Source organism: Brachypodium distachyon, chromosome 1 (assembly GCF_000005505.3).
Source record: "Brachypodium distachyon strain Bd21 chromosome 1, Brachypodium_distachyon_v3.0, whole genome shotgun sequence".
NCBI lineage: Eukaryota > Viridiplantae > Streptophyta > Magnoliopsida > Poales > Poaceae > Brachypodium > Brachypodium distachyon.
In genome coordinates this window covers 71,732,316-71,748,385 of record NC_016131.3, presented here as the reverse complement: position 1 = coordinate 71,748,385, position 16,070 = coordinate 71,732,316, and the positions used below count along the sequence as shown (strand labels likewise).

General features: G+C 49.5%; 4 protein-coding genes across 4 annotated transcripts; 2 read left to right on the top strand and 2 right to left on the bottom strand.

The window, feature by feature from the left end:
• The first annotated feature begins 6,409 nt into the window (after window positions 1-6,409).
• Window positions 6,410-9,970, top strand: LOC100835770 (3-ketoacyl-CoA synthase 11). Its single transcript, XM_003558706.3, has 2 exons — window positions 6,410-7,308; window positions 8,874-9,970. The coding sequence occupies exons 1-2, from the start codon at window positions 6,592-6,594 to the stop codon at window positions 9,741-9,743; spliced, it is 1,587 nt and encodes a 528-aa protein (XP_003558754.1). The 5' UTR covers window positions 6,410-6,591; the 3' UTR covers window positions 9,744-9,970.
• A 552-nt stretch (window positions 9,971-10,522) lies between these two features.
• On the bottom strand, window positions 10,523-12,995 carry LOC104582428 (F-box/FBD/LRR-repeat protein At1g13570). The gene is made up of 4 exons (XM_010231961.3): window positions 12,861-12,995; window positions 11,468-12,304; window positions 11,205-11,363; window positions 10,523-10,982 (listed from the first exon to the last, which is right to left on the bottom strand). Exons 1-4 carry the CDS (start codon window positions 12,963-12,965, stop codon window positions 10,662-10,664), a joined length of 1,422 nt encoding a protein of 473 aa, XP_010230263.1. The 5' UTR covers window positions 12,966-12,995; the 3' UTR covers window positions 10,523-10,661.
• A 168-nt stretch (window positions 12,996-13,163) lies between these two features.
• LOC100823346 (probable carboxylesterase 7) lies at window positions 13,164-14,492 on the top strand. Its single transcript, XM_010230861.3, has one exon. The coding sequence runs from the start codon at window positions 13,339-13,341 to the stop codon at window positions 14,320-14,322; it is 984 nt and encodes a 327-aa protein (XP_010229163.1). The 5' UTR covers window positions 13,164-13,338; the 3' UTR covers window positions 14,323-14,492.
• A 147-nt stretch (window positions 14,493-14,639) lies between these two features.
• Window positions 14,640-16,044, bottom strand: LOC100836385 (senescence-specific cysteine protease SAG39). The gene is made up of 2 exons (XM_003558708.2): window positions 15,495-16,044; window positions 14,640-15,402 (listed from the first exon to the last, which is right to left on the bottom strand). Exons 1-2 carry the CDS (start codon window positions 15,940-15,942, stop codon window positions 14,810-14,812), a joined length of 1,041 nt encoding a protein of 346 aa, XP_003558756.1. The 5' UTR covers window positions 15,943-16,044; the 3' UTR covers window positions 14,640-14,809.
• Between the last annotated feature and the right edge of the window lie 26 nt (window positions 16,045-16,070).

Sequence of the window (16,070 nt, the reverse complement as noted above, 5' to 3'; positions counted from 1 at the left end):
TCGATCATCAATTTCCTGCCACAAGACCGGCCCAGAACCACAATTCCTGCAATTTCCTTTTAGACACTCGGCAGTTTTTTTTTATTTTTCTCCAAGATCACTTAACAGAAAAAAAATTATGTCTTTTTTTTGCGGGAAAAAAAATACGTATCTATCATTCATTCCCCGAGGTACGAAACAAACGTTTTTGCACCGATACTCCGATTGGACTGGTGTAGGCGCCTGTGCTTGGGGTGGGCTGACCGTAGGTCGCGGCCTGTAAGGAGAGAGGAGTCAGCGATAGGCGAAGCGGAGGAGTGTATCCCAATTAGTTCCAAATTCAGGGATCCGACATCCGAGATTCTGAAGATCCAGTGCACGGATTTGTCTGTCCACTCGCACATTCCCCCGATTTGACAGTGCATGTATACATATCCTACTCTTCCTTGAAAGCCTCTGAATCCCCGGCTTAACTGCACCATACAGATGCTGCCAAATCACCAACAAAGACAAAAAAAGAGTTGTTAATTAGCATACTACTCCCGCTACAGAACTCCAACCAGCTGTTACAGTAGTACTCATGTTAATTTCAGCAGTCTCAGATTTTCTTTGGCTGTCAATTAACAATCTTACTCCACATGCATGTCGTTTCAGTAGTCTGAGGCGGCCAAACACATGGACACGAAAAACTCCACTGTGGCTCCACATGTTTCAGTAGTCTCATGCAGCCAAACACATGGAGGGAAAAACTCCACTGTGATTTCTCTCCTCCTGATCCCTACCAGTCGGCCTCTTTCTTCTTCTGAAGAAGAAAATCTACTCACTGTCTCTCTCAGAGTCATGGTCGAGGATGTCAGGTGAGAACATGCTGCATTTGATATGGCAAATTCAGAGACCGGCCGGCGCGTCCATCTGGGTGATCTGGCCTGCGCATGGATGGATGCCTTGGATGGGCTGGACACAGGTGCCGTGCCTTGCCATGCGCCGACACAGTCACGCGGCCGGCGCCATATATGCTGCTGCCCGTGGCATGCCCCGGCTGGCCGGCTGGAACGAAAATACAGATAGACGTATCAGCGTCTCGGGGCGGGGGCCGTTCCTGGCTGTGTTTGAACGGTCGTTAATTCTCGGCTTCTCGCCCGAACGGCTGATATAGTCATATCCGGACCGGCGCAGCGTGCGTTACTACTCAAAATGTGATGTGCGCGCGGAGGAATGGGATGGGAGCCGTGAGCCCGTCTTGACCGTGTCCGCGCGCCCATGGATTCGACTCTCCATGGATATGGAACCGCCCGAAATTCCTCCCCATGATTGGAAGGGGTGGGTGCGCCACTGCGCCGGCCGGCCGGCAGGCTCTAGCTGCATTTACGTACGTTTACGCGCGTGCATGCACTGCATCTGCATCTGCATCGACCGGCCTGCATGCCACGCGACCTCGAGTCAATTCAATTCGAGCATGCATGGCATGGGCACAACGAGCCCGCCCGGATTAATACGCCATTTCGTTTCGCATGTTCATCGGATCAAGCTTAGGTTAGCTAGCTGTAGGATTTAGTACAAGGCCGGCTGCAGGGTCATGGCTTCATGGGTCGCGAAAACGACGTACACGGCTTGTTTAATTAGTTCGCGGTTCGGATCCATGCTGCAATCTACTTACTGATGGTCGACGACTCATCGGTCTCTTCCGGTGGAGGACAATTCGTACGCTAGCTGGAGTATGGCCGGAACGGGGGTCTGCATGCATGCAACACGGGACGGATGGACCATTGCCCAAGATGGGCGTAGAATTGAAAAGTCTACGGTCGGCTTAATTTACACGAGCGAGTAAGCATACTCCCTACCGAGTGTACTCTTAAAATTCCGGGAACCTTAATTTTGGTCCTCGATCTCGCAACGGCGTTGCATGCACCGCTAGCTGCAGGCCTGTACCGTACGTACGTACTATCACTTGTGGCATCGATCGGTCTCTCCTGTACACATTATGTCTGAAAATCAGTCGCGTTTGTTCATACTTCAATGCACGCACGCGAGCATGCATAATTAAGCTGGACACGTATACTCCTTGCACGCGGCATCAACAACAATTCTGCGGTTAACTTGTGATACACGACGGAGAGAGAGAGAGAGAGAGAGAGAGAGAGAGAGAGAGAGAGAAGATCGATACACATTGTTTAGGCCCGGAGTAGCTAGAGTGTACGATATGGCCGGCTAGCTTGCAAGCGTTTGCATGCATCCAAGTTGTTCGATCGATCGATCTACCTAGCTTTCAGCACACTCGACGTACCCAATTAAGCAAATTAAGAGCAATAGTAGCAGCTGCTAATTGAACACTGAAACGCTGGCTGGATGCTAGGGCCGGACGGTGATCCCCTATCTATCTAACAATGCGGTACGTAGGGGCCGGTCCGAGGGAGATCTAGAGACGTGTGCAGCGGGCGGCGGTAGGGGCCGGCCGGAGATGAAGCGGAAACGCGTCGCAAGCATTCAAGGCCTCTTTCTCTGGGTTCAATACTTCGATCCGGAGGAGGAGTACCACATGTGCTAGACTGCTAGCTCTTGCTCTGGCTCTCTTGCTGTCTTCCATGATATATGTACCCAAAAGGAAAGGAAATTAAGCGTGCAATGTAGTTAATCAACGACCATTTGAAAACGGGGAGCAGCTGCTTTACTGTGTGCGTGCAGATAGCTAGCGGTCCAGGGGCTCCGGCCGGTAATAACGCGCGCGGCCGCCTGCCGGCCGGCCGGCCCCCGGAGTATTAAGGTGTGAACATGTAGCATGACTCCTCCATCACCTACATGGCTACATGCAGCATGTGCCTAGGTGCCTGGAGAATTGAACATGCGTGTATGGAGATGCAGGTGTGTGGACAGTGCTGATGCTAGTACATCGATCGGTCCATATCTGCACCGAAACTTGTGTCTTGTTTAACTACTAGTAGTGTATTCCATGCACATAATATCTGCACTGAAAGTTGTGTTTTGTTTAACTAGTGTACTAATTTATTTGGAAGGAAGGGGAATTCAAGTTCATCAAGGTCTCTGGCTTCTGAAATTAAGGAGCGAGAACCACCATACGACTATATTGTAGTGCATGACAAAGTTTCTAGTGCATGCATGAGTGCGTCGCAGGATCCAATATTAATTGTGATGGGAAATTCTAAATTTGTGTACACAAAAAAAGGGAGATTTGATTGATTGGAAAGTACACACGACGTGTATTGTTTGGATGTTAGCAGGACTCAAAAGTTGCCCAATCCTCCTAACTGTCCGCGCGCAACCCGGCGCAAGATACTGAACGCGAGACGCATGAAGCTTGAAGTTTTCCTGGGCAGAGCACTTGTGATTGGTCTCTTAGCATGTTCATGTTTTCCTTGCTTACGTAGCTCTCATGACGTAGAAAAGCACACATTTCTGATATTGGGTGAATTCGTGTTTTCAGTTCTTGTGACGTGATGAATTGATTCTGGGCTAATTACTAGTACGTGTCGCCGCCAGATTAATAATCGGACTGTCAATTCATCATTTCTCTGAGACATGATGGCAATCACGATAGCGTGCATGCATGCATCCTTGATTCAAGGGAACCTCAGCAAGTAAAGACTCATAGACACTGCTCACCTTTCTTGTCTTGGTCCATCGATCGTCCATGCCAAGAAGAACGAACGGACGTGGCCAATGCGGAAAATGAGAACTTAACGCTCTTAATGTGAGGGACGGAGCCAGGATTTCAACATCTCTTATACAAATAGCTATCAAGCTTATCCTTCTGATATGCATGTATAACAATTCTGCATCATTGGTACTTAAAATTATCTTGTTTCGGACATAGGTGCATCTTTCAATAAAACGTTGACTAGATTAAAATTGAAAGGTTGTGTTTTTTCTTCCAGTTTTGCTAATTAACAGGTAAGCTGTTCTCTTTTATGTGTAACAGTCGTTTCTTCGGCCGTTGATTTGCTTCGAGCCGCACGTATCTTGACGTTTATTCCTTCAGGCCTGTATGTCACTACCGCCTTTTTTATGGATCTGCTTGGTTTCCAGCGTCCTTATTATTCTTTTGTTTTCGGGTGGTGTTTATCAGTCTCTCAGAGTCGCAACGGGGACATCATATGTAAATCAAAAGACATAGCTGATTCTGCATGTTATTACCTATATACTTCTGCGGCCGTTCTTTATGTACTCCGATGCAGAGATAAAGCATATGTAAATCAAGAATTCTTTTGTGATGAGTTGCTTACCTCATAGTCTACCACTTGAGAGGAATAGTGAAACTTGTTTGTGCCCTTGGAAAATTGTCACCTCGCTGCCATTCAATGAGTCTATGTTTGCGGCTTTGCATCACATTGTGTAATGAAATATGGGGTTCCGACTACCAAATATGGTCGTGAGATATGAATCTCGAGGACTTTGATTACTACAATTTGTGTGTGGGTGTTTGCACATTTATTACAATGTATATATATATATACACAACAACGTCATATACAACCCGATGAGCGAGGGGGCTGTGTCGCTCGGAAGCGGTGAGAGGAGTCGGGGAAAGGAGGGGTGGGACCTGCTGAGGGAGTTAGGTTTAACGTTAAATTGGAAATACATATTTATATGAGTCAACTATTTGATCAATGGACCCACATGTTAGTAATTTTTTTATTTCCCTAAATAACCGGATATCAATTTATCTCAGGGCTCCTCGAGAATCTCGCTCTCTGCCGTAGCAGTGCTCCAATCAACTAACTTTCTCAAAAACTTTTGTACAGATCTCTTCAACTACGCTAGCGAGATCTAGTAAAAATGCACATGAGAAAAATCATGAATCTAGTACAAAAATTCACGAAAAAGATATTTAGACGAAGATTACTTGTATGCAGAGATGGAGACAGGGGGGCGCTGCCCCCCCCCCCCCTTCTTAATAACTACTCCGTCCTGTTTGTGCGGATTTGTGTAAATTCCCGGATGAATCTGCATTGCATAAATGGTTGTAGATTTTGTTCATCCAATTATACAACTCAAAGATAAGGAGGGAAGAAGGAACCTTGTTACTGAATAATATATGTGCAGACGAAGAGTTGTGGGAATTTGAAAACAATGCTGATTTTAATGGGAGAAATTGCATTGGGTAGATTTGAGATAGCCCTTGATCTTTCAATCCGTTAAGAGGTGTCGGATTTTGAACTGGGCACGCCATGCTCAACTGATCTTGAGCTCTCATGATTATGATAATCTACTTGTTTATAAAAATAACTGCATAATCTATTGCGGTTGCTATCTTTGTTAAAAGGAGGTAGAAATGCCTAAAACTTCAGTTAAGTTACTAAAGCACACCGACACAATTAGTTCATAGCTTTTTCTCTACTAATCATTTTCTCTGTTCAATAGTTGAAATTCTAAAATTCGATGGCTATATTACCAGTACCACACTTGAAAGACCGTCGTCAATTGGTATATTGTTGATGCATGGTTGTGTAGTTATGCAAACTGAAAAAATTAAAGATGAGAAAGTTTGTGTCAGAATTTGTTTATCTGATTTGCCAATACTAGGAAATTGTAATCCCTGTCTACCAAACAAAATTGTGTTCGATGTCAATTGTCATTGGCCAGCTTCCATTATTTCAGTCTCTGACTCTATATGCATGTTTTCTATGCATGTCTGGCACTTTTACCACTACACCTGACAAATATAAGGTTCCGTAATAGTTCGTTTGGGCTACTATTTCCATTCATAACTTTCTTTTGATGAAGTACTAAAGAGGGAGAGATCCAGGCCCAACTTAACATGAACATATGCATTTTGGTTTCGGTTCCTAGACGGCCACACAAGAGTGCACCTAGAGTTGATGCACATGAACGCCTTCTCGTTGTACTATTTCATCTCAACGCCATTCCGCTGAAACCAATCCAGGGCAACCAGAAAGCACACCTGACACTGTCTTCACAGTCTCTACACAAATGCTGATCACAATAAAGACAAAAGCAAGTCGAGTAGTAGTCGTACTAGCTATAGTTGCACTGATGAGCAGTATTTTTTTTTGCAGCTAGGTGTTAATACTAGCTATAGTTGCTAGTAGCTTACTCAATACTCACCCAACACAGGATCATTGATCAGATCAATGGATATATGCACGCAACAATTTATATGTGCTGCCTGAAGAAACGATCAACCAATGGCCCAGCTAGCGCCCGCCCATTAACTAATCGTCTCGTCCATCAAAACGACGGGCGGCACACAACAAAGGCTCCTGCACGACCATGTACACACTCTTAATCTGTTTCTTTTGTCAATGCTGTGGTCTGGGATCTATACATGGCAAGGCAAGGTCGACGCATGCATATGGGTTGGCACCTCTTTTGCTCCATCGGTCGGTTCCTCCCTCTCCTGCTCCAACCATGGTGCATGCACTTGAACGTGCCATGGGGCCGCATTAACCCCTCTCTACCTCCTCAACCAGCCTGCCGCCATTAAACCTCCTGCAGCCCTCTCGCTCCCCCCTCGTATAAAATCCCCCGCGCTCCCCGCTGCGAATTCCAACATCAGAGAACTTAACAGTGCCTGGCTCACTCTCAGCTCTCACTGGTTTTTGGACTTTGGACGACGTAGGCATATACCGGCCGGCCATGGACAGCAGGGAGCTGCTGAGGACGGTGAAGCAGGCGTCCAGGAACCACGCCAGGCTCCTCTACCACAGCCTCCTTTCCCGTCTTCCTCACATCCTCTTCGTCACTCTCCTCCTCGTGGTGGCGCCGCCGCTGGCATCGACTCTCTCCTTGGACGCGCTCTGGCAAGAGGCGCGCGCCAACGCGGCCGCGCTAGTGGCCGCGTCCGCGGTGCTCGCCGCGGCCACGCACGCCTACGCCGCGTCCAGGCCGCGGCCCGTGTACCTCCTCGACCTGGCGGGCTACAAGCCCGGCCCGGCCCACGAGCTCACCCGCTCCCAGGCCCTGAAGCAGTTCGGGCTCGCCGGCGGGTTCGACGACGAGAGCATGGCGTTCCAGAAGCGGATGATGGAGCGGTCCGGGCTAGGAGAAGCCACGCACTTCCCGGCGTCGCTGCTCAGCGTGCCCGTCGACATGTGCCTCCGCACGGCGAGGGAGGAGTCCGAGGCCGTGGTGTTCGGCGTCGTGGATGGCTTGCTCGCCAGGACGCCCCGGGTGCGTCCTGCCGACATCGGCATCGTCATCGTGAACTCCAGCCTCTACAGCCCTACCCCGTCCTTCGCGTCGCTGGTCGTGAACCGGTATGGGCTGCGGCATGATGTGGTGAGCCATAACCTCAGTGGCATGGGCTGCAGCGCCGGGATCATCGCCATTGACCTCGCCAAGCACCTCCTTCAGGTAATAATGCTACTCCCGACGAGTAATTCCGGCCGGAGGGAGTAGTACAATTTTCATATCGCACCATAATCGATCGTTCCCGGGCCGCAAGTAGCGTATGCAAAATAAGTATCGGAGAATCACCTTAATTCTTTCTTTAATTTTATGATGTATGAACCTGCAATGCCATTAACATCGACATGGTGTGTGATGTGACACACTCACGCACGTACGTCCGATAAGGCTTGATATAGAGAACAAAATCATTCATGACAGTGTCTTCGTTGTCAAGTAGGTATGGGAATAGGAATAGGATTGCATTTCCAGCTGGGGATTTTCGGACATTGTTTAGGCAAAATCATGAAAGTATACTCCATTCCTGCTCAACGTATTTAGGCCCCGCCGTCTGGAACACTATTTTCTTCATCACACTTGTGGTGTGAAATCAATTTTCTGTTTTTAAGACATCCTAGAAATAGTTGTTTTTCAAGTGCGTACCATTTTTAAAATATGGAAAATGTAAGTCTCGGAAGTTTGCCCAGAGTGGCCTACGCAGGAATGATTGTGAACCGTCGGATCTGAGCGAATATAGTCACAATCTAGTTTTTCCTCTAAAATACTAGAGTAAAATTTGTGCCCACAGCCTGTAGGACATAGAGCTAGTACTGGTTTGGTAACTCTTGTTGGTGTCCTCTGTCCTGGAAACATCATCCCTGGCCTCCCTAATTGGCCAAATGGAGATTTCCCGTGCTAATCGAACCACCATGATCAAAGCCACGGTGCCATAAAATCACCAGGCGATATCCGTTGGAAAGCTAAGGACCGTCCTTTCATTTACTTTGAAGATGGTCCAATTAAACATACGATGGTCCAATAGAAATACTACACGGTCCAATTCAGGACAACCTATAAATCGGCTATACACTAGTACTCCGTAAACTGCACCTAGCTAGGCATCATTTGACCGTCTTAATCTCGCAAAAATTGTCATTGCCATGAACATAAACAGTTGCCATGTACTACTACGACAGTGCCCTGTTTAATTAGTTTGTGGGGATTATCCTGTGCACCCCACATTGTAGAGCACTGTGGCATTGTAACACGTATGGTGACAGACAACGTACATGTGCACCTGCTACTGCAATGCAGGGCACGGCGTGCTTAATTAGGAGTGATCGATGATAACTGCGGGCACATGCCTGTGCTATGCAGACGCAGCGCCACGTGATGCCCCTGCCTGCAGCGTACATAAACATAAACTCGACTTAGCACGGCTTTAACTGCCGTAGCAGCATTGTCCGCAACGAAGTCCGCTCCGCCGAAACCAAAGCTAGGCCCCCCCTGACCGTTGGATCGGCAGAGCAGTAAGTGACTAGTAATAACTAACTTGCAAATGCATGGCAGGCACGCAGTCCCTGCACAACCAGTGCTGCCTGCCTGCCATTGCCGATGCCGATGCCATGTTAATCACTGTGTTCCACACATGTTCAGATTCAGAAGCTGGCCATGCCATGACCTGAACTCTGAACTTTGTAATTAGCCCTGATGGAGGGTCCTTAACTGGTGAATTGGATGCATAATTGCAGGTGCACAGGGACACGTACGCGCTGGTGGTGAGCACGGAGAACATCACCCTGAACGCCTACCTGGGCAACAACCGCCCCATGCTCGTCACCAACACGCTCTTCCGGGTCGGCGGCGCCGCCGTGCTGCTCACCAACCGCCGGTCCGACCGCGCCCTCGCAAAGTACCAGCTGATCCACACCGTCCGCACCCACCGCGGCGGGGCCAGCGACCGGAGCTACGGCTGCGTGACGCAGGAGGAAGACGACACGGGGCGGCACGTCGGCGTCTCGCTCTCCAAGGAGCTCATGTCGGTCGCCGGCGACGCGCTGCGCACCAACATCACCACCCTGGGCCCGCTCGTGCTGCCGCTCTCCGAGCAGCTCCGGTTCCTGGCCACCGTGGTTCTCACGCGCGTCTTCGGCGTCCCCCGCGCCGGCATGGGCGGCAAGCCGGCGCGGGTGCCGGACTTCGCCATGGCGCTCGACCACTTCTGCATCCATGCCGGGGGGAGAGGCGTGCTGGACGAGCTGGAGCGGAGCCTGAGGCTCAGCGCGTGGCACATGGAGCCGTCCAGGATGACGCTCTACCGGTTCGGCAATACGTCGAGCAGCTCGCTGTGGTACGAGCTGGCATACTGCGAGGCCAAGGGGAGGATCAAGAAAGGGGACCGGGTGTGGCAGATCGCCTTCGGTTCCGGGTTCAAGTGCAACAGCGCCGTCTGGAAGGCGCTCAGGACCGTCGACGCCGAGGAGGTCCGCGGGAGCAGCCCCTGGGCGCAGGATCTCCACCGGCTCCCCGTGCATGTGCCCAAGGTCGGGCCCATCGACGACGACGAAGACGAAGACGGCACGTCCTGCAAAGTACCGAAACCTCAGGGCAACGGCTATTAGTTTCTGGATTCTGCTCTATGATATATAGCCATTTCAATTTCTTCTGATACCACTACGTATTGCCGTGTAAATCTGAATGTACCGGAGGATTGATTAATACTCCCTCCGTTTGGTCGACCAAGCCTTTGACCAGAAATTACTTTAGGAAGATGTGACTAATGTGATCAAAATCATAACCATAAGCAAATATCCTTGAGTAATAATATAACAGATATGAATTTATGTCATATAATTATATATTAATAGAGTAATTTGTAGTCAAAGTATTGGTCAAAGAAAAGCTAATACACCCCTTATTGTTGGACGGAGGTAGTACTACTGTCAATCTCTGTTGATGAATCGTGTGCCAGGTAATTCAAGGATTGGTCCTTTCTGAAGAAAGAGGCACGCATGGAGGAAACATGACATTTTTCTGTTACACATCTTTCCTTCGAATTTTTGAGCAACTGTGCAAAATTGGGTCAAAGTGTCAAACATACGGAGCTACATATAAAATGACTTGCTTGCAAAATGAAATAAAATCACATGACTTGCAGTTTCTGTAGAGTTCCAGAGACCGCAGGCTTAATCCTGAAAATTCCCGCGATGTGACATGGCTCTAGTTTTGTCAGCACGAGAACTTTTTTGCACTTACATATATGCACTTCTCCGGAAAATTTTGGACTCCATCTCACTTTGAATTTCAGACAACACACATTGACTTAGAAATTTCTGTGTTATATCCGTATTGGCACCAGAATGCGCACGGCACAGTGTATCCAACAATAAACATTATCATCTTCACGTTAAATACACTATCTTAATAACATAATAGCCTATCAGTTGTTAACATCACACTTGCAACTCGACACACAAGGCTGGTTTTACAATTGAAAAAAAAGCCCAACACAGCAGGAGCCAGGAGGAACCGCCATCAGGTCATCGGTGCATTGATGAAGGTGTCCTGAAAACAGTTAGGACCTCTGGAAACTGGCCAAAAAACATGTTTCCTGCCAGTAGATCCTCGAGCTGTTGCCTGACCCACACCGCACGACAAGAGCCAAAATGAGTCTTCTTCACACCGGGATCGATGACCATGCGCTCCAGAGCGGTGGCGTGCTCGAGGATATACCGAGCCAGCTCCAACTGGCCACGAACATCAGCAAATCCTGACATGTATACCCTCTCGAGATGACTAAGTTTGCGCCCTGAGGTCTTCCTCGGATAACCACCGCACCGCAGGTTAGAATTAAACAGCACCTGCAAGGGCAAAACAAAATTCTCAGTACTATGTTCGATCGCTTCCTCAAGATCAATAGATGATAACTACCACGCCCTTGATTTTCTAGGGGAAATCTATCTATTGCAGATAAGTGGAATTGTGTATACTCAAATGATCAAGTAATAAGTAACATTGCACAGAACAAAAAATCATGTCGAGTACTCATGCAACTGAAGGGAATGTAACAGTGCGTTACTCACATGCAAATTGAAAACTTCCAAAACAGGAGTTAGTTCCAAAAGGGAAGCCAAACGAAGAATCCCACTTGAACAACCTGGATTACCATCCACTAAAACCTCCATATGGAGATGCCTAAGACAAACAAAATCACATGGGTTGTTTGTCATGAACCATCGTGCCTGAAAATAAAGATGTATATTAATGAGGGTGAGAACACCGGATTTCAACAAAAATCTGTCTATCTACGCTAAAATTACTTGAAAATTTGTGAAAATTAATGTACCTCAGTTTCAATATGGAGTCTAAGAGAGATCTCCTCCACATTGGGCATAGCACTAACAAGATGACTAAACGCATAGTCTAGATCGTCAGAATCTGATAAAACTTCGATATTTGCTTTTGTCAGTTTGTGAGATTTGTCAAGCACAACCGGTATCTCCTGCTCTGAATACTCAAATACTGTGAGATTTGGTGCATGCAGTTCCATGCTTTGTAGGCTGCAATTCTGAATACAAACATACTGCAGGTGGTCTAGTGGCTCAGACATAGTGAAGGAAGTTATGAAACAGTCTGTCAGGCTTAAACACTCAAGAACAGTACAGTGTGAGAGCATGCGGTGGAGGCCCTTTGATACATAAACTCTATGCAATTTGAGCGATCGAAGGTTCGCAAAGCCACCAAAGTTGGGAATTGGCCTTAGGCACACTAGGGCAAGTCGGAGGGACTGGACAGAGGAGCTGTTTTGATCATCAAAAAGATGCAGAGGGAAATTGTAGACGTCATTGGGGCATTTTGGTGCAGGGCGTAGATCAAGAACAACATTCCTTGCCTTCGAAAGAAGAGCATAACTGAGCCATCCATCAAGATCATCACCGTGTTCTTCAGAGAGTCCATAATTCACCTTAAAGTTGTGCACGGCAGTGCAATAGTGATGCTTCAGGATATAATTAACACAATTGACAAATTCTTGGTCCCCCTTATCCTTGCCATCAAACAATTTGACAAGACTGAAGATTAGATCTGGGTGGTATCTCCAGATTTGTTTCCACTCACTTGACAGCGTGCTAATCCGCGTAGCCTCCTTCAGAGTCAAGCGCGATATTATGTTTTGTATTACATCCTGTAGAATACAGTATAGATGAGAAAACAGTGCTCTGAATAACAAAATTTCAGCAAACTGGGAATCGTGCGACAACAGAATTGGTAACACTACACCCTTCTCCCTAAAAGATACATGTCCTACATAAGAATTCAGATGGAAAATACCTAGAAATAGCTTATTCTTAAAGTAACAACATAGTCTGAAGTTAACGACATTTGGATGAAAAACCTTGATCATTCATACTTCCAAAAGAGTAGATTCGTGGTTTAAGAAAGGATACAGAAATATGAAAATATGAGCTCCCGTTCGTAAAATTTTGTACAAAATGCCGACTCATTCGTAGCATCAGTCATTTGCTCTAATCCGAGGCACAAACAAAGACCATTTTACCATGCAGATTCTGGGTCTGTCATTCCAATTTTACCATGCAGATCTTATCGATTTACTGTATTTTCTTATTCAAGGGCATCAAGATTTTGCAGATCAAACCAATGTCAGGTAGGTGACCATTTTTCTCAGCATTGTAACACCTTAATCGACCTATCGTACCACAGGCAAGCAAGCAAAGCCATACCTCCGGGAGATCGTGCAGCGGCGTCTTTGGTCTGCCGTTGAGGCGTCGGAGCTTGAATGTACATGCTTCTTCAGGGCTCATCTCCGTAACCCATCTCTTGCCCATTGGATATCTAGATTACTGACCAATCTGATTGCCGGACGGGGTTCAGACAGACAGCAGCCCCTCGCCGAGTCAGGCAGCGAGGCGTTGACGTAGAACGGGAGCGGCGACGACGAAGGTCGGGGTGCGGGGGGCTACAGGATGGAGTATTTCAGATCCACGTTAGGTCGGATTGGAGCTCCGATTTGGGTAGGTCAGGAGTCAGGATCCCGGGGAGGAAGAGAAAAGGGTGACCGTATCTCTGATTCCCACTTCAGACAGTCAGACTCTGGCCCCTGTGGGTAGGTAGCTCTCCTCCTCGCTGCGCTTGCTGCTTTGACCTTCCACCTCTCGATCCACCGGAGCCAGAAGGCCGCCGCAGTCTTCCGAAGCCGCCATGGACCCAGCCTCCGAGGTCGAGTACGAGATCCCCACCATGCTGCGCGTGCACAAGAGCGGCCGCGTCGAGCGCCTCGACGGCACCGAGACAGTCCCGCCTTCCCCCTCCGGCGACCCGGCCACTGGCGTCGCCTCCAAGGACGTCGTCCTCGACCCCGCTTCCAACCTCTCCGCCCGCCTCTACCTCCCCACCGCCGCCGCAGTCGCGGCGGGGGAGAAGAAGCTCCCAGTCGTCGTCTTCTTCCACGGCGGCGCCTTCATGATCCAGAACGCCGCGTCCCCGCTCTACCACCCGTACGCGGCCTCCCTCGCCGCCGCCGCGCCCGCGCTCGTCGTCTCCGTCGACTACCGCCTCGCGCCGGAGCACCCGCTCCCGGCCGCCTACGACGACGCCTTCGCCGCCCTCAAGGCGGTCGTCGACGCGCTCCTCCGCCCGGGCGCCGACGCCGAGCTCAGCTGGCTGGCCGCGCACGGCGACGCCTCCCGCGTCGTCATGGCCGGCGACAGCGCCGGCGCGAACATGGCGCACAACACCGCCATCAGGCTGCGGAAGGAAGGCGGCATCCATGGCTACGGCGACAAGGTCAGCGGGCTCGCGCTCCTGCACGCCTACTTCTGGGGAAAAGAGCCCGTGGGCGGGGAGCCCGCGGACGCCGGGTACCGTGGCGGGATCGAGCAGGTGTGGGAGCGCGCCTGCGGCGGCAGCTTCGGCCACGACCACCCGCACATCAACCCGGCGGCGGCGCCGGAGGAGTGGAGGCGGATCGGGTGCGGCCGCGTGCTGGTGGCCACGGCGGAGCTCTGCTTCTTCGCGGAGAGGGCGCGGGCTTACGCGGAGGGGATCAAGAACTGTGGATGGGAGGGCGAGGTCGAATTTTACGAGACCAAGGGCGAGGGGCACGTCTACTTCCTGTTCAAGCCCGGCTGCGACGACGCCGTCAGGGAGCTCGCCGTCGTCGCCGACTTCGTAAGGCGCTGCTGATGATCCAGGTTTCACTAGTACTCCTATATACTCCGCAATAAGGGAAGGAACAACATGTACACTTTCTTGTGATCTTTTGATGGACAAGTGCAAAATTCGATCGAGAAATGATGCAATGATCTTGTTGATCCTGAATTTCTGATCAAGATCGCTAAAGAATTCTGAACCTACTGATCTTTTGAGCATCTTCTGTAGCTGCAAGGTCCTACTTGCGTTGCGTCCCAGGCCTTTTGATCGGATCTTATCATTTACAGACAGTGCTGAGCTTAACTGAACCAAGTGGATCTTAATTCAACACTACTCCGTGCAATGAAACATTCAAGTAAAAAGTTGACGACCCTTTCTTCATCCAACTGTGATATTTACATGATGTTCAAGAGTTTACAGAATGATAAACATAATAGTATTGTGCACAACGGAATACTTCCATAAGAAGATTATTTGATGACGTGGACAAGTTTGTGGTAGTACTGTACTTTTTGTAATACTACTCCGTGGGGTAGGAAGGCTTCATGGCGAGGCCACACATGCCCCTCTTGTCGGGGATGTCCTTCGCCATCCTCAGGAACCCTTTCTCGCCCCATGTTGTCCCCCATGAGTTCTTCATCAGCCAGTATTTGGTTCCGTTGCTCGTCGCGCCATACCCTATCGCCGCGATCCCATGGTCCATCTCAACTCCACACGAGCCCGTCATCACTCCACCGGCGTAGAGCTGGAATGTCATGTCACCTCCGTCCACGACCACCGAGACAGGTTGGTGCGCGACGGCCTTCATCAGGGCAGACTCGTCGTTGGCCGGCACATCCTCGTACCCCTTGATGGTGGCGGCGACATTGACGGTCTCGTTGCTCTTGCACTTGTCATCTTCTCCGGTGTACGGGTAGTTGGCTTCGGTGGTGAGGCCGCCGTTTTTGATGATGAACTTGAAGGCGTCGTCCATCCAGCCACCCATGCAGCCCTGGTCCACGCCATGGACGTCGCAGTCAACGAGCTCTTGCTCCGACAACGAGACAAGCTTACCGGTGCTCAGTTTTACCACGCCTTCTGTTGCAGCCACGGCTGAAAACGCCCAGCAGGAGCCTGCGCAACCATGCATGTTCAATGTATATATGAACACCATTAATCATACAATCATGCATAGAATTGAACAAGATGTGGATAAATATGCTTACCACATTGCCCTTGGTTCTTGATAGGAGTGACGGCTCCTTTGGTCCTCCAGTCAACGCTCGCCGGAAGCGCATCGATGCTGACATCGCTGTACTTGAACCCCGTAGGAGCGTCTCTAACTCCACCTTGTTTGATGCCTTTGTTGGTCTTGCTGGCCCTGAACTCGTCGTTAGTAAGGTCAGCAAACTGGTTGGCACCGAGCCAGAACTCATGGTTTTCAGCATTGAAGGACTCAATGAAGGCGACGTTGGCCTTGAACACCTCCAGCCGGTGAGCCTTCTCTGCCGGGTCCTTGTACACGCGGCCGAATTGCGCCATCCACTGCTCGTGCCTCGCCGCCATGGCGTTGTCGGCGTCGCCGAGCTCCCGAGCCGCTAGAACAGCAGTGCTGCAGAGGCAGAGGCAGCCCACGATTGCAACAAGGAGCAAATTAGCCTTGCCATCCGCCATGGTCGATCTGATAGGTGCTTATTACTTGTACACTTTGTAGTTCTGCTAGCTCGTGTCTGCTGTGTAATGATCAGTGGATCGGGTCCTTATATAGCTAGCTAGTCCTGCACATATATATTATGCATGTA